At 44.9% G+C, this 19498-nt stretch overlaps 1 protein-coding gene and 1 pseudogene across 13 annotated transcripts in view; both read right to left on the bottom strand.

Annotated features, from left to right (window-relative positions):
* Nucleotides 1–19498, bottom strand: part of BEND3 (BEN domain containing 3) — a 49710-nt gene that overhangs the window by 4706 nt on the left and 25506 nt on the right. For 12 of the 13 annotated variants that reach the window (XM_049695290.1, XM_049695292.1, XM_049695293.1 and 9 more), the window contains 2 exons: nt 12271–12318; nt 11575–11777 (listed from right to left, as the gene is read on the bottom strand). In XM_049695290.1, coding sequence (XP_049551247.1) covers nt 11575–11777; nt 12271–12307 — 240 coding nt within the window. In that variant the 5' untranslated portion in view covers nt 12308–12318. Of the gene's footprint in view, nt 1–11574; nt 11778–12270; nt 12319–14208; nt 14430–19498 lie in introns of all 13 variants that reach the window. The other variant, XM_033418735.2, reaches the window with a different exon arrangement.
* LOC117199378 (60S ribosomal protein L17-like) lies at nt 3667–4250 on the bottom strand (annotated as a pseudogene).

Here is a 19498-nt window from a genome sequence, read left to right as displayed (position 1 = left end):
TTAAAGGCTCCAAAGCTTGAGCCCAAGCTTCATACCAGAAGGCAACTGCCCAGACCATTTGGGATCCCAGAGTCCTCAGCTTTCTTTAGTGGTTTTCCCTACTGCCAGGCCCTGGACGTTTTAAGAGGCTTATTTACATATATATGGACAAGTGATTTTCAACACAGGTTCAAAGGCAATTCAGTAGAAAAAGGAGAATCTTTTCAACAAATGCTGTTAGAAAAATTGGATATACATATGCAAAAAAAAAAAAAGCAAAAACGTTTCATCCTACATATATCATATAAAAAATTAACTAAAAATGGATCATGGGTGTAAAACTAAAAACGAACTTACAATTCTAACACTTGTAGAAGAAAGCATAAGAGCAATCCCTTATGACCTTGTTTTAGGCAAATATTTCTCAGATACAATACCACAAGCATGATCCATAAGAGAACAAACTGATAAACTGGACTTCATCCAAATTTAACACTTCTTTAAAAGATGAAAAACAAGCCCAGACTGGAAGAAAACACAGGCAAATCATTTATCTGATAAAGGACTTGAATCCAGATTACATAAAGAACACTCAAACTCAGTATGACATACAACCCAATTAATGGCTTCAATAGTCACTTTGGAGAAGCCATATAGATGGCAAAAAAGCACATAAAAAGATGCTTAGTGGGACTTCCATGGTGGTCCAGTGATTAAGACTCCACACTTCTACTGCAGGGGGCACGGGTTTGATCCCTGTTTGGGGAACTAACATCCCACATGTTCCACAGTGCGGCCAAAAAATAAATTAATTTTAAAAAAAAAGATGCTTAGTAATCTGCACATTAAAACCACACGGAGATACCACATCACCCCCACTAGGATGGGTGTAATCAAAAAGACAGGCAGTACTGAATGACGGAGATGATGTGAAGGAACTGGAACTCTCACACGCTGCTGGGGTGGATATAAAATGGTATAACCACTGTAGAAAACAATTGGTATTCTTTTAAGAAGTTAAATATATATGGGACCATATGATCCAGGTATTCCATTCCTAGGTATCCATTTACCAAGCAAAATGAATGCACATGACCACACGAAGACTTACATGCAGATGTTCATGGCAGCCCTGTGTGTAAATAGCCCCAAACTGGAAACAACCCAAGTTTTAAACAAGTATATAGATATGCTGTGTTATACAGCAGAATGCTACTCAGCAATACAGATGATAAACATGATACTCACGATGAATCTCAAAATAATTAAGCTGAGTGAAAGAAGCCAGTCAAACGAAAGAGGCCTGTAGGATTCCAGTCATAAAATTCTAGAAAATGCCAATTCATCTTTAGTGACAGAAAGCAGATTAGTCGTTACCTGGGGATGGGGGGAGGATGCAAAAGGGCACAAGGAGACGTTCATGGTAGCAGGCGATGGATATGTTTCTCATCTTGATCGTGGCATAGTTTTGTTGGTATACACGTCAAAACTTACCAAATGGTATGCTTTAAGTATGTGCCGTTTACATATTTCAGTCATCAATTTGTTTTTGACAAATGTTGAATTTGACCCCAAAACATACTGGAATATATTTTTGAGGGTCTAATGAAGCAGAAGAACTAATTGGTGAGCACCTGTGGGTGTCAGGGGAGCAGGCAGGGTTGAAGCACAAAGCACGTGCTTCCACAGACATGCGCATGCCTCAGGCAACCAGAAAATGGACGACGACAGAGTGCATCCTTAGGCTGCTCCCCACCTGGGGAAGAATATGGTTGGCACAGCCTGGCCCAGCCCAGCGCTTCTGAAAGTCGAATATCCATATGAACAGCCTGGGGTCTAGTTAGAATACAGATTCTAGGGCTTCCCTGGTGGTGCAGTGGTTGGGAGTCCGCCTGCCGATGCAGGGGACACGGGTTCGTGCCCCGGTCCGGGAAGATCCCACATGCTGCAGAGCAGCTGGGCCCGTGAGCCATGGCCGCTGAGCCTGCGCATCCGGAGCCTGTGCTCCACAACGGGAGAGGCCACAACAGTGAGAGGCCCACGTACCGCAAAAAACAAAAACAAAAACAACAACAAAAAAAACTACAATGAGGTATCACCTCACACCAGTGAGAATGGGCATCATTAGAAAATCTACAAACAACAAATGCTGGAGAGGGTGTGGAGGAAAGGGAACCCTCTTGCACTGTTGGTGGGAATGTAAATTGATACAGCCACTATGGAGAACAGTATGGAGGTTCCTTAAAAAACTAAAAATAGAATTACCATATGACCCAGCAATCCCACGACTGGGCATATACCCTGAGAAAACCATAATTCAAAAAGACACATGCATCCCAATGTTCATTGCAGCACTATTTACAATAGCCAGGTCATGGAAGCAACCTAAATGCCCATCAACAGACGAATGGATAAAGAAGATGTGGCACAGATATGCAATGGAATATTACTCAGCCGTAAAAAGGAATGAAATTGGGTCATTTGTAGAAACATGGATGGATCTAGAGACTGTCATACAGAGTGAAGTAAGTCAGAAAGAGAAAAACAAATATCGTATATTAATGCATATATGTGGAACCTAGAAAAATGGTACAGATGAACTGGTTTGCAGGGCAGAAATAGAGACACAGATGTAGAGAACAAACATATGGACACCAAGGGGGGAAAGTGGTTGTTGTTGGTGGTGGTGGTGGGATGAATTGGGATATTGGGATTGACATATATACACTAATATGTATAAAATGGATAACTAATAAGAACCTGCTGTATAAAAAATAAAATAAAATTCAAAAAAAAATTTATAGAACAAAAAACCAAATCCACCTTCCAATCCAGGGGATGCGGGTTCGATCCCTGGTTGGGGAATTAAGATCCCGCATGCCGCAGGGCAACTGAGCCCTCGTGCCACAACTAGAGAGCCTGTGCACCACAACAAAGATCCTGAGTGCTGCAACTAAGACCTGACGCAGCCAAAAATAAATAAATAAAATAAATAAATATTAAAAAAAAGAAAACTTAAAAAAAATTAAAACAAATAAAAAGGAAGAAAGAAAGGAAAGAAAGAAACCACATACATATACATCAGAAACTTGGAGAAAGAAAGGGATGGAGATGGTTGAAAATCTTTACTCCTGACACAGTGTGTTTAGAACTGTGGGTTGTCACGTGACCCATTACTAAATGATGACATTGATTTGATGGGTCAAGACCAGCATAAAAGAGGGAGGGGAGAATTCCTTGGCAGTCCAGTGGTTAGGGCTCCATGCTTCTACTGCAGGGGGCACGGGTTCAATCCCTGGTCGGGGAACTAAGATCCTGCATGCCGCGCAGTGCAGCCAAAAAAACAAAAACAAAGAAAGAAAGAGGGAGGGAAGGAGGAAGTATGAAAGAGAGACAGGAAAGAAAGAAAAAAAGAACAGAATAGAAAATATCAGAGGGCATTGCACACAGTAAGTAAATTCAAGAAGTTTTGTTCTACTGCTCTGTGTCTATGTATTTACATACAAATCCACATATGTGGACCAGATGGCTCTATAAGGTGAATTTATAACTGTGGGTCACTGTTGAGAAGCACTGCCCTAATAAATTCATATTGTCTTACTTGCTAATTCCTATAGACTGTAAATTAGATTTTTAGCAATTTACTCACCATTAAATTTTTTCTTTTTTTTTACTTTTATTTCCATTTATTTTTTGCAGCATTTATTCCCGGGCCATAAGTTTTTGTTTCTTCAGTTTCTTCTGGGATATCTTTTTCTTATGGTCAACCTCCCCTTCTGGTTTAGGAACAATCTGTTCTTTTACAGTAAGGATCATCTCAGTGTGGCAGGGAGAGCTCATGTATGGGTTGATCCCACCATGAACTCTGTAAGTCCTGCACCGCATCTTGGGGGCTTTGTTCACCTGGATGTGCTCAATGACCAGAGAATCTACATCTAAGCCCTTAAGTTCAGCATTACTCTCTGCATTTTTGAGCGTGTGCAGTGAAAATTCAGCACTCTTTTTGGGCCACCGACCCTGCATCCAGCCCCACTGTTTGGCCTGGGCACACCTACCAGCTCCACCATTGTAGCGACAGAATGGCACACGTTGCTCCTTTAAAGTGACATCCTTCAGATACTTGGTGGCTTTCGGATATGCGTACTCTTAGTGGCCTGGGCAGTTTCATGAGTGTTCTTAAAGTGAACACGAAGATTTGAACCTCTTGATTTGCATGATTTTGTGGGGTTTTCTGGGTCAAGTGAATAGTGAACCATTTTTAGAGGTCACCTCAAGCTGCTTACCGGAAAAGGAAAAAGCACTCACCATTAAATTTTATTACACCAAAATAATTTTGGAGGTCCCATGGATCATAAGATTTCCGTGAGGTTTTACCAATATAGAGTAATTTGAGTGTGTAATGTCAATCATTAAAAATATATATATAATTACATTACAACTGATTTTGGAAAGGGGCAAAGGCTTTGTAACAAGCAGTTCCGCTAATACATTTAAATAAGATTCCATGCAGAGAAAGATCACCAGAAACTCACATGCCATGCAATAAGAGTACACGTTCTAGGGGGGATCTGCCCTTATTAACACTCAGAGTAGCAAATAAGCACAGGGACAAGTTTCTGGGTGAACTATCTGAACAAAACAAACAGAAGTCGTTTGACTCCAGCACATTCCTACAGTGAGCGAAGTGCAGTGTATCAGAACTGGAGACCCCCCATAACTCTCAATAGTCAGCCTCATTAATAAAAACATTTCAGTTTCTACCAAGCATGTTAGAAACACTGCCATCAATACAAACATTTTTGGCTAAGTGGCTTGAATAAAAAATTAAGTTAGAGTCCCAGCAGAGGGCAACATTCCTCACTCCCAGAGACCTTGGATACACAATTCAACACAAAGCATGACACAAGCACCAAAGAGAAGGTTCTTAGATATCCCCACACTGGTGTCCTGTCAACTCAGTGCTCCAGTTAATTCCACAAACGCTGCCAAGGCACGATGGGCTGGCTGCATTTGCTGCTGCTGATAAAATCTCTGCTCAGCTGTCTAGGAGTATCAAGAAATCTTTAAATCTGTGCTACTTGGCACTGGTGTCTGGCTGACACCGTTCCCAATTCTCCGAGGCTCATCTTCCAACCATATGTGAACTCTGCTGCACAGCTCAGGCTCTGCAGTGCCAGCGTCTCTCCTGGATCCGATCCGTGCATTTCAGTCTGTCACTAGCACCCTTAGACTCCAGCGGGAATGCCCAATCTCTTGGCTGGAGAGTCTGACTGATCAAAAACAGGTTGATGTAAGGTTACGGATGTGTCCATGCCCAGTGACATCTTGGGGACCGGGTCACCATGGAGATGCTCCAAGTCCTGAGTCTTCCTCAAGACTCCAAATCCAAGAGCAGTCACTGAATTCAGTTCAACGAATGATGAGTGGCTAAGTGGTGCCCAGTCAGCTAAGTGGAACACCAAGAAAGCAGCAAGCCTTCAGAGGAGCAGGGAGTTGAGAATCAATGTGGCATCAAGGGCAGACCATGGAAAAGGGCTCCTAGGGCGCTGGCATCACCACCTACCTCCAAATAAGCGAGACGGGGTGATGCTTTTCATTTTAACAGAATGTTTATCTTCATCATCATCATCATTAAATGACCAGATGTAGTTAGCAATAAGGAATGGAAGAGCTTTCTACCACACAGAGTCAGTAAACAAACATTACTGAGTGCCCAGCATCTGTCAGGCACGGTGCAAGGCCCTGGGGACACAGGGAACAAGCCTGTCTCTGCCCTCATGGCTTTTATCCTTTGGGTTATCCTTTATACTGCTGACACTGTGTGGTGAGGATGGAGAATGTGTTATCATGCCTGAAAAAATAAGAATCTGGGGAGATAAAGCAACTTATAGGAAGGGAGAAGAGAAAGACCACAGGGATGGCAAACTATCAGGGCAGGGCATCCTCAGAGGCTCCTCACTGCATATCCTACAAATACCCCACAGTGCTCAGGGCCACCAGTGCTTTAAGTGCACAGTTCCAAATCAAGCAGGCTTGGTAGTGCTAGCTTCTCTGAGCCTCATTAAAATGGGAATGGCCACAGTACCTATCTGCTAGGGCTGCTGTGGAAATGACTACGAATCTCCAGCTGGGACCATACTGAATGACACCTAGGAGGTGTTCAGTACATTTGCACTGAGCGAATGAGATGGCAGTTCCATTCTCCAACTGAAAACCAAACTGCAATGACACTTTAGGATTAAAAACAAACATAGAAACAAAGAACCCCAGGAGAACAAGGCTAACTTCTGCCTGGCCCAGGGCTCTTGAATATCACCCCCAGTTCCATGAACAAAAAGATGATTAGCAATAAAAACGCTGGCTACTCACCTCCCACATCTGCTGTATTTGGCTATCATGCCTCTCCCAGCAGAGGCGCCAAATATGTCTTTATGCAGCCTTTTGTTAGATTTTTTGAGGGAGGTTTTATTTTTCTTCTAAGCATTGTACTAAATGCTTAGTATGTCACTTAGTAAATGTCACTCATAAACAGGCCATCAGCACCGATGGGAGTTTGAATGTGACAGACCTTTAGCATCAGGGCTGCCACTCAAATCCTCCCCCCTCGCCCTCATCCCCCTTCCTTGGGGTCAAAGGAGAAGATGGAAGGTGCTCAGAATCAAGGGCACTCGGGCCGGCGGCAGCCAGGAGGGCATCAGGTGGCCTCTCCTGGCAATTCCATGCCATTCTCCTTCTGATAAACATGGAGGGAGGTGGCTGAATACTGACCGTAAGGGGTGGTAGCTGGAGATGGGGGTTGGGGAGCAGTAAATAAACATTTTTGAAGGCTGATGTAGGGCAGGCCCCGTGCTGGGCTCCTTCCAGGGGCTGTCGCAATCCACACAAGGAACCAATGAGGAAGCAGTGTCACCCCTCATCACCGTGGAGGGACCTGAGTTTGGGAGGTCACAGAATTGGCCAAAGGCTCCATGGTGAACTCCCCCTTATCCGACTCCAGTCTCCATTCATTCTGGAACTGACCATTCCTATGGGCTGGATCAGAGAAGGTGGGGCTCACCTCCTGGATACGCAGCGGGGAGCTGAGAGCTGAGTGTTCCCAGTCACTCCTGCCACCTCACGCCAGGATCAAGGCTGCCCCACTCGTATCCTGGCACTTGACTTTAACTTATATGTCTGAGCTGGCTCTTCTCTCTGGGGGAGATATTCCCTCATCACTGTTACACGGATTAAATGAAACAAGACAAGGAATGGGGTTATTTGTCAGGTAGGGCGTCAACAGCTGTTAACGTACATCCTTTCCACTTTTTTGGATTATTGCTTGACTCAGCCTCCGTTCCTCCGTCTTACCCTGTGATGAAAGTGCTTAAGATAGTTGTATATACTCCCTGCTTCCGCTCTCCCACTTCCTCCTTCCCCACCACACATGTAAGATGGATCAGAGAAAACCCAGGGAGAGAAGGATAAAGGGCTATCCACTCTAAATTAAGACTAGTACCATTTGGAAAAATCAGCACATGCTATAATTTCATAAAACCAATGGATTGTTCGAAAGCCCCCAGGGCTCTGAGGCTACTGATTTACTGACATATCAGCTTGTACAAACTTTTAAAAGGAAGCACTGCCTTGACTTCACACGTCACCATTCTACAAGGAGCTCAAGAATTTCAAAAGGTTCATACTTACATATACATATACTTTTTACAGAACAGGAAGGGGAGCAGGGCTATCAACCTCATGTTATCTACGCTAACGGAAATGAACAAAGCTAACAGCACTCCCAAAATAAAACCCAGGACTTAAAGTTTCTTTTCTACTCCAAAATCTAATGGGTTACAGCTGCCTGCTGTATCCAATCCATTGAAAAGTAAACATAGGGGACTTCCCTGGTGGCGCAGTGGCTGGGAGTCCGCCTGCCAATGGAGGGAACACAGGTGGGATCCTGGTCCGGGAGGATCCCACATGCCGCGGAGCGGCTGAGCCCGTGCGCCACAACTATTGAAGCCCATGCTCTGCAGCAGGGGAGGCCACCGCAATGAGAGGCCTGCACACCGTGATGAGGGGTGGACCCCGCTCACCACAACTGGAGAGGGCCTACGTGCAGCAACAAAGACCCAACGCAGCCAAAAATAAATAAAAAAAAAAAAAAAAAAAAAAAAAAGTAGGGCTTCCCTGGTGGCGCAGTGGTTGAGAGTCCGCCTGCCGATGCAGGGGACGCGGGTTCGTGCCCCGGTCCGGGAGGATCCCACATGCCGCAGAGCGGCTAGGCCCATGAGCCATGGCCGCTGAGCCTGCGTGTCCGGAGCCTGTGCTCCACAACAGGAGAGGCCACAACAGTGAGAGGCCCGCGTACCGCAAAAAAAAAAAAAGAAAAAAAAAAAAGTAAACATAGATGACCAATTAGAATATGTAAATTGGACAAGTCATATTAGAAATATTCAAATATATATTGGTTCCCTTTTCTCCAAACATGTCAGGATTCCTGCATGCTGCTGCAGCTCCGGCCAGACGAAGCTTATTGCCTCACCAGATCTAGAAGACCATCTGCAACCTTCAAATCATTTCTGTGATGCTCAGGGAAATCCTTCCACTGTGAACCTCAGTGGACCTTTCCCCAATGCAGGACTTTCCTGACTTGCTTCATACACTGAAGGATTCAACTAAAATACAAATCATGAGAACCTTCTCCTTCCCTTTCTATCCCCAGAAGACGAAGATGCTCCCTTCTCTACGATGCCAATAAAATGTGTTGGACGAAAGGATGAAGAGTGACACCATTTGTGCAATGAGGCAATGGGGCCAACCTGGGCTGCCCACAAAGGCCACAAACCAGCCTACATGTGATCAGAATTCCTTCTTGATGCAAGAGCTGGCTGTTCCTTGCTGTGGTGAATTGTTTATGAAAATGGCCATCATAGTTCCTCTGTCCTTGTGTGGAAATCTCTTTGCAACGTGACTTTGTTGCTCCCACCATCGGGAGGTGGTGTCTAGTTTTCCACCCCTTGATCTAGATTTGGCCACATGACTGGCTTTGACTGGTGGCCCATGAGCAAATGTGTCGCAAGCAGAGGCATCAAAAGTGTTTGCTCCCCAGAGTCTGCCCTCCTCGCTCCTCCTTGGAAATCTTCCACGCGTGAGAGTAAGCCTGGACTAGCCTCCTCCTCGTAGGGGGTGAGGAAGTGCATAAAGGGAAGCTGGAGTCACCCCACCAGCCCAGGTGAGGCCCGGATATGGGAGTGAGGTCCTCCCTTACCATCTGGCCCCAGCCACATCAGGCCAAACCAGAGGAAGCACCAGCTGACTCACAGAACTGAATGGAACAGTGGTTACTTTAAGGCGGCTAAGTTTGGGGATGGTTTGCCACAGCAAAGGTGAACCAATACACTCAACTTTGTGCTCCATTTCTTGAACTCAAGCTTTACTTATAAACGTGAGTGTGCAGAATTGATCATAAGCAGAATTGATCGTGACACACAGAAGACGTTTCCTGGAGTTCCTTCAGGGACATACCATAGTGCTTCTCAAACTCCTCAACCCTTTCAGAATAACCTCGAGGAGCCCAACCCTTAGAATCACTCACAGGAGGGCACGAGGTTTATGGATATGGACACGGATGGTCCCTGTGGCACTACATGTAATGACATAAAAGTTCCTATATACCAATCGTTAGGGAAAAGGATAATAAATTATGGTTTACAAATAAAGCATTTTTTAAAAAGCAGATGGGTAAAGGTTTTTCAAACAAGCTATTGGACTAACCATCTCGTAGCTTCATTGGCCACAGCAGGCATCTCTCCAGTCAGGAATCTGAGTTTTCATCTACAATCAACTTACTGCACTGGAAACTGCCGTCCACACATGAAACTTTCCCTAGAGTCCCAAGGCATGCAGCAAGCGGCTGGTTTAGGCAGCCAGGGTCAAGGGTGGGGTATTTTTCGTTAATCCTTCATAAAAAAATGATCATACAGGTATAAGAAAATTCAACTTTTTTCTGGGTATTATGGATTTTCTAAAATGTATTGCTGGAGTACTCATGATAGCCAAAAAGTGGGAACAACCCAAATGTCCATCAACTGATGAATGATAAACAAAATGTGATATATTCACACCATGAAATATTATTTGGCCATAAAAAGGAATGAAGAACTGATAACATGCTTCAGCAAGGATGAACTTTAAAAACATTAGGCTAAGTAAAAGAAGCCAGATACAAAAAGCCACATAGTCTATGATTCCATTTATATGAAATGTCCAGAACTGGCAAATCCACAGAGACAGAAAGCAGATGAGTGGTTGCCAAGAGCGACAGGAGCGGTGGATGGGGAGTGACTGCTTAACTGGGTACAAGATTTCTTTGCGGCGTGACGAAAATGTGCTAAAATTTATCATAGTAATGGTTGTACAACTCTCCGAATCTACTAAAAACCACTGACTTGAACAATGTAAACTGGTGAATTGTATAGTATGTGAATTATATCTCAATAGAGCTGTTTGGAAAAAAATTCCAAATAAATAAATAAATGAATGTATCCCTCAATGTTCCATGATGTGGCATGCAGATCAGTCCTCATTATAATGTAATATTAACTTGCATATTGAAATCCTAGTGAAAATCTTAATCTCATCACTTTACTAAATCTCTAAAACCTATCAATTCCCAATTTATTTAGATCTGGGGTAGCATCTAATAGAGGAGAATTAAAACAAACCAGTAACAACCCAGAGTCCCAGGCTGATACCCCATGGTGTGCTGGCTAATGATGATGAACTCTGAAACGTGGGCTCTATTGAACAGACGTGCAGAAGCTGAAATGCCTATCTGGGTCCCTCATAGAGCACGCGCGCATGTGTGTGTGTGAGTGGTGAGTAGCTGCGTTAGAGAGCTTGGGAAAACATTCTTCTAAGAGTTTAAGGTGTGATCTGCCCGTCTGTGGAGAGGCTCTGTGGAACAGGCATTCCGGGCCAGACACCTCATCTCCCAAACTCCCCTCTCTCCTCAGTCTTAACTGTTTTGTGTACCTGTCTTGTCTCCCATCTGGACTCCAGGCTACTAGAGGGGACCACTATGTCCAGTTCCATTTTCTCTCTCTCAGAACTTAGCAAAGTTCAATATAATCAGCAGGTGATTAAGAAATAAAGCAGGGCTTCCCTGGTGGTGCAGTGGTTGAGAGTCCGCCTGCCGATGCAGGGGACACGGGTTCGTGCCCCGGTCCGGGAGGATCCCACATGCCGCGGAGCGGCTGGGCCCGTGAGCCATGGCCGCTGAGCCTGCGCGCCCGGAGCCTGTGCTCCGCAGCGGGAGAGGCCACAACAGTGAGAGGCCCACGTGCCACAAAAAAAAAAAAAAAGAAAGCAAATTCATAAAATAGGTAGGTTAGGGGTCACAGGCATGTTATAAAATAATTGGTCTTTTTACAAAAAGATTCATTGAATAAGCTCTCCTAATAGATACAAAAGATGGATCTGATTTAGGAAAAGACCTGCTAAGCCTCACCTTCTCCAGGAATCTAGGTAAGGTGTGCGCTATGTGAAATGTGGTAGGCTTTCACTAACAGTCCTTGCTATCAACAAGTTCCTGCTTTCCCTGTGAGCCCTCACCTCGGGAATCAGCCGCCGCCTCTTCACGCTTGGGACGGAGTCCGGCGGGCCCTCGCCGCCCGGCTGCTTTCTCTTGCTGGAGTCCTGGAGGCCAGTGAAGACGCTGTCCAGAGCGTGCTTCTCGGAGGACCTGGAATTCACTGAGCAGTCCAGGGCAGCATCTTCGGCCTCTGTCTCCACTTTCACAGAGTTATTTTTCAGAACTGTGGCAGAGAAGAAATAGGGCTCAGTGGGGAGACCACCTGGCGGCGCTGGGATTAGCAGGGTCCCCTGAGCGGCAGGTTGTATGCGGCCGCCCTTTGATACTATCACTCAGATAACAATATCTGAGTAACAGATCACAATAAAACTGGCTTTCCAATCAAGCAATCTGTATCTCACCACACTAGTGCTATACAATGATACCATGTTCCAAGCACATTTTGTTCAAAACAGGTTTTAAAGTCTTTTCTCAGGGGAGGGAGAGGAGATGGAAGGAGAGAAACTACTCTTTTAAATGATGCTTTTAAAAAAGTAACTCTGGAAAGATACATAAAACACCACACGTGTGAGCGGAGAAGGATGGGAATCAGGGGTGAGAGGAGACTTTTCTTGAGTTTTCATCATGTATCTTTTAATATTTTTGAACCACGTAAACGTATCTAAAAAAAGTATTCAGTTAAAATATTTTTTAAAAAGAGGCTTTTCTTTTTTTACCTTCTTCTACATCTTCACTGAATTCAGTTGCATTCATCTTCTATTCCACTAAATGAAAAGACAAAGACAAAGTCTTGATTTATTGTTCGTTTTTTAAAATTTTACCCACCCATAAGAAATTCCCTTACCCTCCCAACCCTGGCTCCCGGTAATAGAAGGTTAAGCCAACGCGACTCTGCAACATCAAGGAAAACTTCATCCTCTTGTCTGCAGTTGCTCAGAAACAGCCAGGCCTCCTGTATGCCTGCTGGGAGCGCTTCTCCAAGACTTTATGTGGGCAGAATGCATCTTAAAGCATCAACTGAGACCCACTTACAGAAAGAAAGGAACATATTTGAGAAAATCAAGTCTTACAAAAGACCTCAGTTTGGATGATCTGTTAGTCCCTGCCTTAAACATTCTAGGCACAAAATGAAAAGGCTGACAAAGGTCCACAGGAGGCTGTGGACCCTGTGGACCCGGTGAAGGTCTTAGGTGGTCCAAAAAGACCTGTGCTGCCCATGACGGTAGCCACTAGTCACACACAGCTCCTGAGCACTTGGAATGTGGCCAGTGCAAGTGGAGACATGCTGTAAGCTTAAGATACATGCTGGATTCAAAGACTCAGCACAGTAAAAAGGTGAAATATCTCATTAATAATCTATTGATTGCATGTTAAAATGATAATATTTCAGATCTGTTGGGCAAAATAAAATATTAAAATTAATTTCACCTTTTTTTAATGTGGCTGCTAGAGAAGTTAAAATTACGTATGTGGCTTTTGCATTATGTTTTTATTGGATGGTGCTGTCTTGCCCTTCCTTCAGAAGCAATGAAGAGAAAGAGGCACTGTGGGTTCTTAAAGCTCCTGAGCCATACGATCTGGTCCAAACCACTCTTTTTATTGATGAGGGAACGTGGCAGGAGGCAGTGGCGGCGCCCTGTATGGGCTGCAGGGTCTGGGGCAGAGCCAGCCCCCGACTCTCGCTGCCCCAGCCGAAATGCAGTGGACACCATGGTTAAAAGCACCATTACGTCTTGGAGATTCCCCAGATTACATAACAGCATGTCCATAACTAGGATAAAGTATAAATGAGGCAGTAACATGGCAGAAGAACACACATGACAGCCTCTAGTGTTGGCATTGAGGAGCTGTGGTTCCCACCGCTGGCGAAGCAGCCCGCAAACCCTGAGTGCCCATTCCAATTACGGGTCAGAGGGGGCAGGCTCTGGGGTATCTTTATGGAATTTCTATAAGGAGGAGGGATGCCATCCACAAAGTTCAGTAAACCATTCACGGAGCGGCTGTGGAATGGTGTGTGGTCCCATTTTAGACGGATGGATGGGGAGAGAGTAAGACTATGTCTAGGTGATCTGTGCACAGGATCATAACTTCAAAACTCACTAATAGGAGGGAGGGAGATGCAAGAGGGAAGAGATATGGGGACATATGTATATGTATAACTGATTCACTTTGTTATAAAGCAGAAACTGACACACCACTGTAAAGCAATTATACTCTAATAAAGATGTTAAAAAAAACTAATACAGCAACACTCATATAGTGCTACGATGTATGAAAAAAACTCACTAATACAGCAACACTCATATAGTGCTACGACGTATGAAAAAAAAACTCACTAATACAGCAACACTCATATAGTAGTGCTACAACGTATGGCACTATTCTCAGTCGTCACAGTTACTTCATGACAGGCACAATTGTTTTCATCCCTGTATTACTAATTTTAAAAGGATTGAATAAGAAATTTTAAGATTTATTTGAAACTGAAATTAATTCCTACTTACTAAACTATCTCCTGTCTGAAAAACATAACATGTAGGTGAGACTGAGTGAAAATAAACAGTAAGTCAACTTCAAGGGGCCAAGAACTATTTTACCAGAGGTGAATTTCAGCAAAGACAATTTCCATTGTATTTCAAGGAAAGAAATCTCACGTTTGGGTGTCTCTGAGGGGAGGGAGTCCCAGGCAGGTTAGGTGTGCACCAGTACTCTTTTCAGACAGCAAGGTTGGCGAACGCTGGGCAGAAACTCAGGGCTGATTCGCAGCCCAGACAGGGGGCTTCTCAAGGAGACGCAGGTGAGCTGCCATCTTCCCCGGGAGGCCCTGCCGCCCCGTCACATAAGCCGTCTCCTCAAGTGAGAGGCTGCAGAACAGCTGAGGAGGAATGAGTACAGGGTTGCTGGAGAGGGTATGGTGTACTGGACAAATTACATTCCGAAGGGAAAAGGTGGGAAAGGGAGGAGACGGCACGTGGTTAATTTTGGGGGAAAAAAGGGTCACGGCGAAAAGCCACAAAGCCTCTGGCTAAGTGGAAAGCATGAAAACGACGAGCGAATCCTAGAGGAAAAGAAACAGGAGTCAATGAGAAAACCCAGCACAGAACCACAGGCACTGAGCAAGGAGGGTCCGCTTGTCTAACACTCCATTTCCGAGAGTGCGGCGCGGGAAGGCGACTCGGGCGCCGAAGCGTTTTCGCCGAACCACCAACAAGTGACCCTACTGCAGGCAATTTAGCACCTGAATTCTGAGCTCGCCCCAATTCTCGCGTCATAAAACGATGAGCGAAGGGCGCACGCCCGAGCCACCTGCGGGTGGGAGGAGAGCCGGAGGGGGCTGGGCAGCCTCACGGAAGGGGCGGCCAGAGTGCATCTGCCTTGGAAAACATTTCCGTGTCCATTTATAGACCAGCGACAGATGCTAGATTGGCACAGAAGGAACCCGGAACGCAGTGTGGTGCGCCCCTTCCCTCCTAGCTGGCGAACAAGCCACTCTCATTGGGAAGCCAGGGAGTTTCCCGTTTGCAAGGCCTGGAAAGCCAAGTGCCTGTGGCTCGTGTTGGGCGGAGCGAGGTGAGGGTCCCCGTTAACACCCACGGCCTGCGCACTTGGGGCCCGGCGCTGCCTGCCCACTTCGTGTGCGCCTTGATCTTACCCTGAGCTACTTCAATCCCAACTGAATAAAAAAACTGCGGGCGTACACCTTAAATATTTACAATTTTGATTTGTCAATTATACCTCAGTGAAGCTGGAAAACTTTTATATCATTTTGATTACAGAAATAAGATGTTTGACTATTGGAAAGGGGAGGAAGAGAACAGAGGGCAGGTACCTGACCAGTATAACACAGCTGTTTGGTGGCAGAACTAGGATTCAAACCAAATCCGTGTGTATCTCCCGTCAGCCACCAGGAGAGGGAATGACAGAATCCTCATTCTTCTGTTAAGGTTCTTCTCATGAACACACAGGCCAGTTTCCAGCCTTGGATCTCTCTGACCGCTAGCAGCTGGAAATCTCCTTTCATCTCCGTGTCACTAGCAGGAAAATGAGGCTGCTCTGTGCTTATATAGAGTCCACTTCACAATACAGAAGTTTCTACAAGAGGGAGGGGATGTGTGGGTCACTTGCCGGCATCCCGAGCTGATGTAGACCCGGCACATCAACACCGCCCCAGCTGGGTAGAAAGGGGATGGGTATCACACGTTGCTACCTCCGTTTCCTGGTCATCTGCCCAGATGAAGGTCACAAGGTTGTTCATCCTGGGCGGACACTAAACACCCGGATGCCAAGCGTGCCGCAGAAATTCCTTTCGTTTACACAACTATAGGTTATGAAGGAGCTACCAACTCTGCAGCACCCGCCCGCTGGGCTGCTAGGATTACAATCTCCTTTGCCTGCAGGACTTCGTAGAATTTCTCATTTTAACATTCTCTCCTTCTCAAAACCCTCTTATTCCTCTCACCACGAATCTCGAATTGCGACACAGTCTAACTATGCATCCACATGTCCCTGAAAATCAGCTTTTCCCCAAGGGGTGCCTGTTCCAGATCCCTGACCAATCCCAAGGGAGGATTTAAACGAGTGAAAGGGACGTGTGTCAAGGAGACACATGTCGCTTGCCACTGCCTCTAGTTAAAACACACAGCTTCTAAGACACGGGTGACCTATGGGAGGGTAACTCTCAAACAGGACCAATCTCCAGTGGTTAATCCAATAAGCGAAAATGCTTTTTGTTTGTTTTGAACCCAAATAGCCTAGGAAGCCTCAGGCAAAGTGACTGTCAGCGGTGAAGAAAGGTTTTAAATATCGCAGAGCTCGTAGGAGCACATATCATTTTATTATAATACCTAATAGTCTCTATCTTTCTTCACAGGGCGAGATGACAGTGTTCAATTTTCCATGCAGGGCACAGGGGTGGGGTGGGGTGGGAAGCAGCTATCAGAAAACCTTCAGTTTTTACCAAAAGTGCAAAAGGAACGGTAATCCCAAATGTTTAAGATGCCTTAGACACTCAAACATCAAATTACAAGGATAAGTTGCTTAAATTGGCTACATAAATGCAGGACCTGGCAGGGCCACCTCGGGGCCTCCTGCTGCAGCAGCGGCTGGATCTGCCTCCTGCATTTCAGTGCGCCTGGCCCACAGAGGGAAGCAAGGGCGAAGCAAGGCAAGGGGCCGGCAGAGCAGTGAGAACCAGTCACCGGCGCTTTGAAAGAACCAGTTCTAAGAGATGCCACAAAGAAGTGGAAAAGCTGAAGACTGACAAATTATGGATCAACTTAGTTAATTTTAAGAAGGGAAGATTCTTAAAGTCTCCTTTTCTTTTGACTAGATGGGCATGCATCTGACAATTCCCAAGGTATAAAAGGATATTTGGTTAAAAAGCCCAGGGTCCTCCAGTCACTGGGTTACACTCTTGGAGGCAACCTCGTCGGTTTTCCTGAGTCCTTCTGCAGACACTCTGCCAGAGGTCCTCAAAGTGTGACATGAATGCAGTGCGCTGCCTGCACAGACTGCACGTCTCTCCCCAACTCCAGCATTAGTGGAGTCAAGTTGGTAGCTTCAAATTGGCACACCATGGAAAGTGACACTTTTACAAACCAGTCCTGTTCCGGGCTTTGTTTTTTTCTTTCTTTTTGGAGACCCAGTTTACTAGTACAGCCAAGGCCCTTTCGGGGGGTCCATGAGATCAAAACTATTTTCATAATAAAACTGAGATGCTGTTGCCTCCTTTTCACAGCTGTGCAGGAGACTTTCCCAGAGGCTACACGATACTTTATTTTGCAAAAGATTGAATACAGAGGCAGATATGAAAATTCAGCTGTCTTCTATTAAGGCAGATATAAGAGATATTTGCAAAAATGTAAACGATACCACTTTTTTCACTTATTTTCTTTGGAAAAATTTTTTTTTCATAAAAATATTATTGACATGAACTTGTAATATATTTATTTTGGTTATTTTTCAATGAATTGGTAAATCAATATTTAAACATTTTTTCTTTTTCTGTTTTAGTTTCTACCACGGTAAATACTGACAGGAACCCATATAAACAAAAGCTGTTTGGGGTCCTCAATACTTTTTAAGGATAGAAAGGGATCTTGAGGCTAAAAGGTTTAAGATCCTTGCTCCTTGCTTCTTTTGCTTAATGTATCATGGAAATTTCGGTATCACTTCTTTTTTTAGTGTAAGTTCCCCCAGAAGTAGATTTTGAGACAAGGATCTGGAGTGAGTAGTCCCTTTGGGAGGAGACAGAGAAGGGCTGAAAACCAGTAAGGGGGCCTGTTAATGGGCTTCCGATGGGAGAGTCCCTGGCTGAGGTCAGCCCTGAGGGTGCTAATGGAGGTGTCCAACAGGGGTGTGGCTGGAGCAGAGGGACACCCCAGCTCACCTGGGCAAACCCTGGAAGGCAGAAACCCTGCCGTGCCATTCCCTTCCAACTCCTCACCACATTGCCCAGTGCTTTGCACACTTGACGGAGACTCAATGCAAACAACAGCCTACACTGTGGAAGATGCTGTGCTAAGAGCTCTACTAAATGTAATTAACCTAACAATCCTAGGAGGTGGAAACTCTTCTTAGTCCCATTTTACAAGTGAGGAAACCGAGGCAGAGTTTTAGAGCCAAACGGGACCTCAGAAATCATCTCGTTGTATAGGTGTGAGACCCGAGGCTCAGAGAGGTTAGTAACATGCTCGAGACCATACACTGGGAGTGGCCCCCGGTCTCCCTGCCCTGTGCTTTGGTGGCTACACTCCCCACTGTGTGACGGGGAGCTGTTGGTGCCAGTGGGGTGACTGTCCTCTGTGCAGAGGGGATCGATCGACTGTATAGCTTATTTACAGGGATTGAAACCAACACAGGGTAGAGATGGGAGGACCCGGAGGATGAAGACAGAACTCTGGGAACTTCTGTTGGAGGGGAGGATGGGTAAACACTAGAAGATAACAGTAACAGGAAGGAAAGAGCAGTCAGAACCTCAAGGTTAGAAGATATTACATTAAGGTTTCTATAACAACTGTAACTCACATCTAATAAACACAGGCCGCATGCCACAGCTGTGCAGACCACCAGTGCTTACAATCTTGCGATCTGGATACAAATAATATTACAGTCTGACATATATCTACAAGATTTTTTTCCTTTGGGGTAAGAAATAACATTAAAGCAAATTCTAGGGGAAAATACTTGCTCTGGAAATAACGCTGTCAATGTGTAAATGGGCATATCTTGATCTTCTTCATCACTTTCAGCTTATAAAGACCTATAGCCAAATCTGTCACTTAGAGCCTCACACACTTGAAAATTATGATACGAAATGAGCAAAGGCCAGAAGGGCAAAGAACCTGGGCCAGGGGGTCTTTTACTTCGAATTGATCTTAGGTTAAACACAGGCAGGAACTCTAGGGTCAGGCTGAGGGTGGAAATCCTGGTGCAGAGTAAGCCCTCTGTAACCATCAGTCACTATTAATTACTGATAAATTCCACAAAAACCTGCAGAGAAAATGGAAGGGACAACAAACTCAATGTGACCTGGATTGAGATCACCTTTGATCACTATTGTTATTTCCAATATACAAAGTTAGAAAGTCAACTTCTACACATTTTTCTCAACACACGACTTCAAAACCTCTATTGACAGAAAGAGCCGAACATTAAATTATGTGTAAAGATTCAAAATCAATTGTTCATTACAGGGCCACCCAGTCAATAACAATGTACTTCAAAGTTCACAGGGGATATCTTGACAATGTAATTGAAAAATGCCATAAGCAGTCGGAAGAAAACATGCCAAGATGTTAATTACCTCCAATTAGGATGGTTATGGATGACTTTTCTTCTTTAGTTTCCTCTACTTTCCAAATATTCTACCGTGAGCATGCAATTCTTTGAAAATGAGACTTTTTTTTAAATGAAAAAATAAGAAGTTTAGCAATCTTTACTGCT

Source organism: Orcinus orca, chromosome 12 (assembly GCF_937001465.1).
Source record: "Orcinus orca chromosome 12, mOrcOrc1.1, whole genome shotgun sequence".
Lineage (NCBI taxonomy): Eukaryota > Metazoa > Chordata > Mammalia > Artiodactyla > Delphinidae > Orcinus > Orcinus orca.
Note: the sequence above shows the minus strand (reverse complement) of the source record. Positions and strands in the feature narration are given on the sequence as shown.